Raw genomic sequence first — 9909 nt, forward strand, 5'->3', positions numbered from 1 at the left:
TTGCTGCTTGGGAAAAGGTGGCTGGCTATCTCATTGTACAAGTGGATTTCAAACCAAATCTTTTTGGTTTCAAAGCTATTCCTGCATGTCACACTCCACTCAAGGGACGAACGGTGGATATCTGTAAAGGGGAAATGAGTTTTCTCTGTCTCATCTCTAAAGTCCTATGGTTTCTCCAGAGAACAGCATTGCCATATGATGTGTTATAACGTCTGCTCTGATACTTTTAATTCTGACATTGGATTAGAATTCCAGGTTAGCTAGAAGATTTCCCCTTTCTACATTGTCTCTACTTTAAAACAGCTTTAACAGAACAAATGAAATGTCCCGAGTCCAGTGTCCATCTGGAAGGGACCTTAAGAGCTGTCTGTTCTCCTGCAGAAAAGCTCTGTTCTTCTGTAGAAATGCCTCTTCAGTCCAAGATTAGAGAAACCGGTCTGGGACCCTTTCTGGGTTCATTATCTCTAAGCAAATCAGGTCACAATTCCACAGCCCACCAAGGTCAGAAGAGCCTGGGTCAGATTCAATAACAAATTCTTATGATTATCTTGGGACTTCTTTGCTGTCTCTTTGTCACTGAGGACCTCAGGCTGCCAGAGGAGTCAGGTGTGTTTGGGGGAAGGGGAGATGGGGAGGGAGAAGTGGAGGATGGGGAGAGCTTGGGGAAATGGGACTGTTGAGATGGAGGAAGGGTGGATATGGGAGCAGGGAAGAAAATATCTTAACTAAGGGAGCCATTTTAGGGTTGGCAAGAGTCTTGGCTCTAGAGGGGTTCCCAAGTGTCCAAGGGGATTTCCCCAGCTAGGTCCTTTGGCAGCAGAGGAGAGGGTGCCTGAACTGGCCTTCTCCCATAGCCACACTTATGGATATCTTGCATATCACCATAGAACCTTCATCCGGCGATGGATGGAGATAGAGACAGAGAAACATTGGAGCACTGGACTGAGTTCCCAAGGTCCAGATGAAGAGCAGAAGGAGGGAGAACATGAGCAAGGAAGTCATGACCACGAGGGGTGCGTCTACCGACGGAGATGGTGTGACTGATCTAATGGAAGCTCACCAAGGCCAGCTGGACTGGGACTGAATGAGCATGTGATCAAACCCGACTCTGAATGTGGCTGACAATGAGTGCTGACTTTTGACAAAGAAGCAAAATTGTGAAATGGAAAAGAAACATATTTAACCTTATTATTTACTTTTAATTCACCTGAAGTTGTAGTTCTCAGAGGCTTCTTATTTTAAACCTGTATTGCAGCTTTCAGTTGAAATTGCACTGCATGGCAGGGGGAAGAACACAATCTCTCTCGGTCTGCCAACCTGTCTTTCTAAGCTCTGGCGGGCAGATTTTTAAATATCTTTTTTTTAATTTTAACTTGTAAATCATAAAATTAGGAGACTTTTTGAATTCTCTCCTTTGTTTTATTGATTGACTCTGGGGTACTGACTGTGGGAGGTTAAATTTGCTCTCTAAACTTACTTTTGCTCCTGCTTGCCTTTGACCCAAAGGTGGGTTAGAATCAGGTGACTTCTGTGCTCGCATAGTGTCTCAGTCTCAGTGGTCACCTAGGTGATTCTTGGGCCAAAAGCTGTTTTCCTACCTCTTTAACAAGTGATAAAAGTTGCAATTCTGCATCTATCACACTTACAGATTTTAAGTATCTTTGCCATTGTTTTTCTTCTACTCTTATAACTCCCTTTAGCTATCAACATATGTAACTGAATACTCTTTTCTATTATTTACAAATTTTTACTCCAGATCTAAATTTTGTCCCGTTTGTCTACACTTTTTTTAAATTCTGATCTCTATTTTTGAGTGCTCAATATTCACATATCCACCAACTTTTTTCTCATTGGTTATATAGCCGAAGAAGGTATGCAAAGAGACTGACCAGAATTATAAAGTGATAGAGGATTAGAAAATAAAAGATTATAGAATTAAAGATTTGGAGAAAAATTAGAAATAAGTAAGAATAAAGAAAAAATCTTTAAAAGAACTAAGAAAATTGAACAGCATTTGTGCAATTAGAAAGAGAAAAAGAAAGCAGTTTCCTGTAGCAAAATAATGGATATTTTATGAGGAATGATAAGCAGTGATTTTCAGAGCTATCCTTCAGAAACCATAAAATTAGAATAAAAATACAATAATTTCAGGTATGTTATATATAAGTATTTTGCATATATTCATTGCACAGTGATAAATTTCATGAATCCATTCTCTTTTTTAATTCTTTTGAATGTGTATAAGATAACAATTATTATTACGGTATTTTTGGGTTTTACGTTCTAAAACTCTTTGAAGACATTCTCAATTTATCAGTTGTGAATTTGACTATCTTTTTTATTTGCAATGCCCTTCATCTAGGAAGAACTAAAAATTTGCCTAAAGTGAATTTAGCCTAAAATGATAACTCATAACTAGAGAAGAGTGAGATAGAAGTACAGCAACAATACCAGAAGATATCATATATGAGAAATTAGGAAGATTAGAATTAAAAGACAACAGTGCCAACAGCTCAATTTTTAGCACAGGGAAAGTTATATAAATATGTCTAGACCTGTTTAACTTGAGGTCCATGCCACAAGAGGGAGCCTCATGCCCTACAGTGCCTGGATGGCCTGGATAACCCAAAGACTTGGGATAGAAGCAAACACAATTGGAAAAAAGATCAATGAAGTGATTCCTAATAATATTCTGCTATAGTCATAGAACAGTGTCTTGTCCAGTCATCTCTGGCAGCAGATGTGAGCGGGTGAAGAGATCCACAGCCAGACATTATGTGGAGAGAATGTGTAAATTGGAGGTCTCTGTCTGGTCCCTCCCCTCAGAGATTGGGGACCTCCAACCAAGAGGGGGAGTAAAGACTGTAGGAGTTAAAGGGGATGGAATACACCAGGAGAACATGGCTCACTGAATCAATTATGCGGGGCTCACATGAGCTCATAGAGACTGAAACAGTAGGCACTGGGCCTGCATGTGTCTGCAGGAGGTCCTCTGCATATGTCATGACTGTCAGCTCCGTGTTCTGTGAGACACCTAACAGGGAGTGGGGGTCTCTGGCTCTTCTTACCTGCTCCTTCAGTGCTTTTCCTTCTGTTGAGTTGCCTTGTCCTGCCTCATCTGAGGGCTTTTGCCTTGTCCTATTGTATTTTGCTTTGTCCGATTTGGGCTGTCATCTCTCATCTCTTAGAGACCTATTCTTTCTGAAGAGGAAACAGAGAGGGAGTGGCTCTAGGTGAGAGGGGAGGTAGGGAGAGGTATGAGGAGTGGAGGCAGAAGATTGTAGTTGGGATGTGTTGTATGAGAGAAGAATCTTTTCAATGAATAAATATAGGTATGAAATACAAACATTAAAAAAGTTTCTAGATTGTACACAAGGACAAGATGTTCATTTACTTGGAATCCATACTTACCCACAGAGAAAACTCCTAAGACTGGTGTTTGGAATTGTCTTCACTTACACATTAGCCCTACTTGAAAGTGCTGTTTCATAAACACATTCTTTACACTCATAACTATTGAAATATCCATGATGAGAAAGACCATCCTATGTCTTTGCCTAGTGTAGTAATTAATGATTTTCCTTGGCCTATACAAAAGTATGAACCAAGGTGTTGAAATACGGAGCGGCGGGCTGTGTCCCGCCACCCAGCTAGCTTTACCCGAAATAATTACACGGAAACTGTATTCTTTTAAACACTGCCTGACCCATTAGTTTTAGTTTCTTATTGGCTAGCTTTTACATATTGATCTAACCCATTTTTATTAATCTGTGTAGCCCACGAGCTGGCTTACCAGAAATGATCTTAACCTGCTTCTGTCTGGAGTGGGAGAATCATGGCGACTCCCTGACTCAGCTTCTTTCTCCCAGCATTCCGTTCTGTTTACTCCGCCTACCTAAGGGTTGGCCTATCAAATGGGTCTAGGCAGTTTCTTTATTAATAAGAAATCACTCCCACATCACCAAGAAATACATATTCCAAGACATTCAGTCCTTAATGATGGACAAGGTGTTTGGTATTGACGTTCCTAGTACAGAGTCATCAAGTTCAATATCTTCACTGAGCAGTGCTCATGTAAACCATCCTCCATGTGTATTTCTTTTTCAGTCTAGAAATATTGCAAGCTTACTCACACACTCAATTGAAATACTTCATATTTGAAACTTCTCAATTTGCTTGGAAAATCTCTATTTTTAATTATTATTGTAGGAAATTTAAATGATTGTGTCCTTTTCAAATAAATACATACACAAATAAAAGAAAATGACTTTGTAGCCTCAAATTTTCTGGACTCAATAAACTAAATGTTTAGTTTTTCTTTTGATACAATGTCCTTTTGTGTATTCCAGGTTGGCCTCCTGGCAATCCTCCTGCCTCAGTCAACTAAGCTGTATACCAACATGCCCAAATAGCTTAAAAATCCTTTTCATGATTTCTCATTTTCTTTCTCACTTTACACCACACTTTAAAACTTACTATTTTTCAAAATTCTTTACCAATATTTTTTCTAGTTGTTGTTCAAAAATAAAATTAGTACAAACATAACCTATAAATGATAGGAGAAAATCAAAAAAATAAATATAAATCCACGGAACTTTAGATATTCTTTTGTTTTTAAATTATCCATATCATATCTAAAAATGAAATTAACTGTTTATAAAAGAATCTGAGATGGATATGAATTAGAAGTAGAATTCTAACCATTTGAAAATGCTAGGAGGAGGAAACTGCACAAAAGTCTCCCATCTTCAATGTCATATCCCTTCCTACTCTCTTATTCTGTTTTCCTTTGTAGTTTCCTGTGGTTGATAATTTCTGTGATCTACTTGAGAGTTTGTCATTTAGTTTTCAGGATTGTTTAAGCTAACTCATATCTTTTGTCTCTGGAAATTAAAACGCTCATATATTGAACATTTTATTTTCTTGAAAAATGTTAAATGTTTTGTCTGTATTTTTGCAAGTGCCTCAGGTAATATGATACACAGGTGTGTTCTGCTGTCTTCCACTCTGTGGTCTCTTGACTTTTTATATATGCTTCTCTACCATGCTAAACTACTAACACTGGAACTCTGTTTCTTACTTTATTGCTCTAAATAATAGAAAATTTTCCAGGGAAGGAACATTGCCTTATATAACTATACATCCACAAGTTTCTGTCAAGATTTAAACATCCAATGAATACCTGTTTGACAAAACAAAACTGCATAACTACTGAAAAATTAGTCCTAAAATCATGTATAAAGAAATAATTAAGGGCTGGAGAGATGGCTCAGTGGTTAAGAGCATTGCCTGCTCTTCCAAAGGTCCTGAGTTCAATCCCTGGCAACCACATGGTGGCTCACAACCATCTGGAATGAGGTCTAGTGCCCTCTTCTGGCCTGCAGACATACACACACAGAGAGTATTGTATACATAATAAATAAATAAATAAATAAATAAATAAATAAATAAATACTTTTTAAAAAAAAGAAATAATTAAAATAGTTTAAACTCGGATTATAAAAATAAGAGAACAATAACTCATGATACATTTGTCCAAGCATGAATTTTAGTTTCAAGAAGAGCACATTAATTCATAACACTGCCTTTAAAGTCATAAATGCTTCACAATAGATTGTGCACACAGCAACAAAGCAGGGTAAGAACATCAGTCTCCTCCCACAGACTCCTCTAAAGCCGTTGCTCTCTGTGTCCTACACACTTGCTTTCAAAAGCTTCTACAAACCACTAGGATGTGCTAATATAGTAAAAAAAAAAATCTGTTTTTAATACTGGTAGAAGATACCCTGAAAACTCACAATCTTCCATAAATCATCACAACATGACTTGATAACAATGATCCTTCAGTAACATTCTAAGTTTCAAAAGCATATTCCAAAATATACACAATTATTATGATTCTATCCTTTTTAAGTATATGAAAATTTTCTTCATACAATATATTCAGTTTAAGATTTTCCTTCTCCCTACTTTCAGACCCTCCCCGTTTCCCAACACACCCAAATACACGCCTTTTCCCTTCCTCTTTAGAAAACAAACAGGAATAACATAATGATAATAATAATAATAATATAATAAAAATAAGAAAAACAAATAAACAAACAGAAAAAAGAGCCAAACAAAAGTCACAAATACACACAAAGAAAAACACATTCACTCACACAGAAATCCCATAAAAAAACATCAAAATTCCATAAAAATCAATACTATATATGTAAAGGACTATTATGTTTTAGAAAAATAAACATGCAAGCAAAAAAAAAAAAAAGACCTGGCAAAACATTGTGAGCTACCTCGTGCTGTACATGAGATATGGCCTTAAAAGTGGTTTCTGTATTTAGTGAGTCTCAGAGACAACTAATTTTTCATTTGTGAGTGGTTATCAATTGATTTTGTGTTAGGAATGAGTGCTTGTGTCTGTTTCCCCTCTCAGGACTGAGACCCCGTCTTTCACATTCATTTGCGGGTCCTGCGATGCTGCCACAGTCTTTGTGAGTTCATGTGTGTATCAGTCCTGTAGTGTTTAGAAGACTTGCTTCATTGGTGTCTTATTCTCATTTTAAAACTACATCCCAAATAAGGGCAAACACCCTTTTATGATGGCTCTTAGTTCAAGGTCTCTACCTGTATTTCTTCAGATGGCATCATGTAGAATATAGTCTTCTAGGTCTTTCTTGGGACTTGCATTTATATTACAAGTATTTGCCTTGATAAATGTGTATTAACTTGTTTCTTTTCATTATTTTTGCAGTCATTATGAAAAATTACCTTGACTAATTACTCAAGGTAATTTTCTTCCAAAATCATCACAGCATGATAACAACAATGATCCTTCTGTGCATCTTTACTTACAAAAGCATATTCTAAAATATATACACAGTATTATGATTCTATTTTTTATTTTATTTATTGAGCTCTATGTAATTCTATCTTTTATTTTAAATATTTAAAATATTATTAATTTTTTTAATTTTTATTTTTTTCACCCTGCTCTAGTGAGAAAAATGAAATAATCAAGTGAAAGAATTCTGTAATAGTTTGAGAAAATTTATACAAAAACAAGAAGATTGTAAAGAACCTCAGGACCAGCAGGGGAATTCCTACAGCTACAGAACTCTAGGGATTTCTAGGAGCATAAATTAAATCTATAGTTCCAGAAAAGGGTGAGACAATAGGAGATGTAAATAGGAGAGTACCACAGATATTTCTGCAGTTTATCCTGGGCCTTATGTTCTGATGAAGCACACATCACCCTGGGGTGTGGTGCTACAATTAACATTGCAACTCCCCTTTAGCAAATCACATCACTAAACTGGAAAACTCAGTAGCTTGTCACGGAACACATATGTAAACTAGGGAATTTTATGTTATGTTTTATTTGGTATAAAATATGTCCCCTGGTCAAGCAATACCTTGTGTAAGTACAAGATGGCTTAGACAACGCATTCTATAAACCCACAACTGATTAAGCTACTATATATGTAGGATCTAGCCCACTCACACTTTAATCAGTGAGTAAGAAAAGGTACAGATGATTTCAATAAAGAATTACTTACAGGAGCTAGATTTATCTAATTGTCAGTACTAAAAGCTGCCCATGAAGATTATAATATCAATTTAGATGCAAAGTTAAAGGTGCTAGAATCCCACAAGGGAAAATGGGCATGAAACAGAGACAAAGGATAGTTAATACTGTGTCTCTTAATGCCTCCAATTTCAATGGTGTAGTTGGTGGCTAGCCTGGTGACTATCATCATAATGACACACTTGCAACTAGCTTGAAACATGGAGGAATTGAAGGGGTATATTGGAGAGAGAGCAGAACTATAACACTACTTCTGTTCCAAAGTTTCTTGATGAGTTAGCATGCTATAGAGTGGGTATGAGGTGCATAGGTTCCTACAACATAACAACTGATTTAAAAACATTATAGCTTCTTTTGCATCTCAAAAATATCAAACAAACATTTTTGCTGAACTCTGGCTTAGATAAATACTAAGAGAAAACATGTGAAATTGAAAGGAATTATAAAGGAAACTTGAATAAGTTTGAATATCATAATGTTAACTGGACAGCTTATATTCCTGAGAATTGAGTGTGTATGCTTGCAGATTCTAAACAGACAGGCAAAAGAGGCTGGAGTGCATGCAAGGTGCAGAAGATGAAAAATTGACGCAGATCAATGTCAATTTGAGAATTACACATGGAGTGCTGCATGAAAGTCCTGCATGTGAGAAAATTTATGTTCACAAAGGGAGAGACTGTGTGTGTGTGTGAGTGTGTGTGTGTGTGTGTGTGTGTGTGTGTTTACATTTCTTTTATAAGCCTTAAAGCAATCTTCTATCTTCTGTAAAACTAAATGTACAACTAAAAGTTTGCTTCACATAAAAATTTTTCTTTAGGAATTGAGCTCTGTCTTATTACAATCTTTGTTTTATAAATATATAATTGTTTCTCTGTTGCTAGAAAACACTGCAAATCTCTCCTAACAGAAAACAGGATTCACCCAAATATCAGTATAGGTAAGCAAATATGACAAAGGAAAGTAATTTTTCACTGAATTGTATCAACAAAAAAATTATATAATGATGATTGTAAACATTTGGGAGATCTTCCCGTATTTCAGTAACTGTCTGCATATTCTCTTCATTGATGTCTTCATTTCTTGATTCCTCAGCATGTAGAACACAGGGTTCAGAAAAGGAGTACCAACTGCATCAAATATGGCCAGATACTTATCCAGGTGTGTGGAGGGAGAAGGCCGTGTATAAACAAATATCAAGGGACCAAAGAATAGGACCACAACAGAGATGTGAGCAGAAAGTGTAGACATGGCCTTAGAGAAACCACTTGAGGAATGTTTCTGAACAGTGACTATTATGACAATATAAGATATGGCCAGTATGAAGAACGAGCCTACAGAGATGAATCCACTGTTGGCTGATACCATTAATTCTAATTGGTTAGTATCTATGCAAGCAAGTCTAATGAACCGAGGAAGGTCACAGTAAAAACTGTCCAAAATATTTGGTCCACAGAAAGGCAAATTCACTACATAAACAAATTGAACCAGGGAATGCATCAGGCCAACCACGCAGGCAGACACTAAGATGAAAATGCACATTTTGGCATTCATAATGGTCAAATAATGGAGAGGCTTACATATGGCTACATATCTATCATAAGCCATTCCTATAAGCAACACCACCTCTACACCACCAATCACATGGATGAAGAACATTTGAGTGATGCAGCCTCTAAAGGAGATGACTTTGTGCTTTCTGAACAGGTCATAAATCATCTTGGGACAAGTGACACACGAAACCTCTAAATCAATGAAGGAGAGATTGGCCAACAAAAAGTACATGGGAGAATGTAAGTGAGTATCAGAAGCCATTGTGAAAATCATGAGGGAGTTTCCCATCATGCTTGCCATATAAAACATTGAAGCAAACACAAACAGAAGTACTTGCAACTTCCAGGAGTTGGTCAGTCCCACGAACAGAAATTCTGACACCATAGAGTTATTTCTTCCTTCCATTGATGCTCTTTGCACCACTACCTAAAAGAAACTGAAAATTGTAATAATTTTATTAATAGACAAAAACATTAGAACTCAGAGGTGTGGAAATCTTGTTTTGATTTAGCATTTAAAGCCAATCCAAAGATGAACAAATATATGTGAAAATGTTTACATGGCTACTTACCAGGTGACAGAAAATTACAAACACTCTGAAATACCCTTCCATACTTGTTAAAAGAGTTTTATCAAAGGTTCAAAAATAACAAGTTTTTTTTAGGTGATAAAAATGAACCTTGTGCAAGAGAAGTTATTGGGAACATAGATTAGTGTATGCATTTATTTAAGAAAGTGTACAGAGGAGTTGGGGATTTAGATCAGGGATAGAG

General features: G+C 36.5%; 1 protein-coding gene across 1 annotated transcript; it reads right to left on the reverse strand.

Moving 5' to 3' along the window:
- Nucleotides 1-8578: 8578 nt before the first annotated feature.
- LOC121433798 (olfactory receptor 4F15-like) lies at nt 8579-9541 on the reverse strand. Its single transcript, XM_041632366.1, has one exon. The coding sequence runs from the start codon at nt 9539-9541 to the stop codon at nt 8579-8581; it is 963 nt and encodes a 320-aa protein (XP_041488300.1).
- Nucleotides 9542-9909: the final 368 nt, after the last annotated feature.

This window comes from Microtus oregoni, unplaced genomic scaffold (genome assembly GCF_018167655.1).
Source record: "Microtus oregoni isolate MIOR12 unplaced genomic scaffold, Mior012 000041F_ref0000270, whole genome shotgun sequence".
NCBI classification, from domain to species: Eukaryota; Metazoa; Chordata; class Mammalia; order Rodentia; family Cricetidae; genus Microtus; species Microtus oregoni.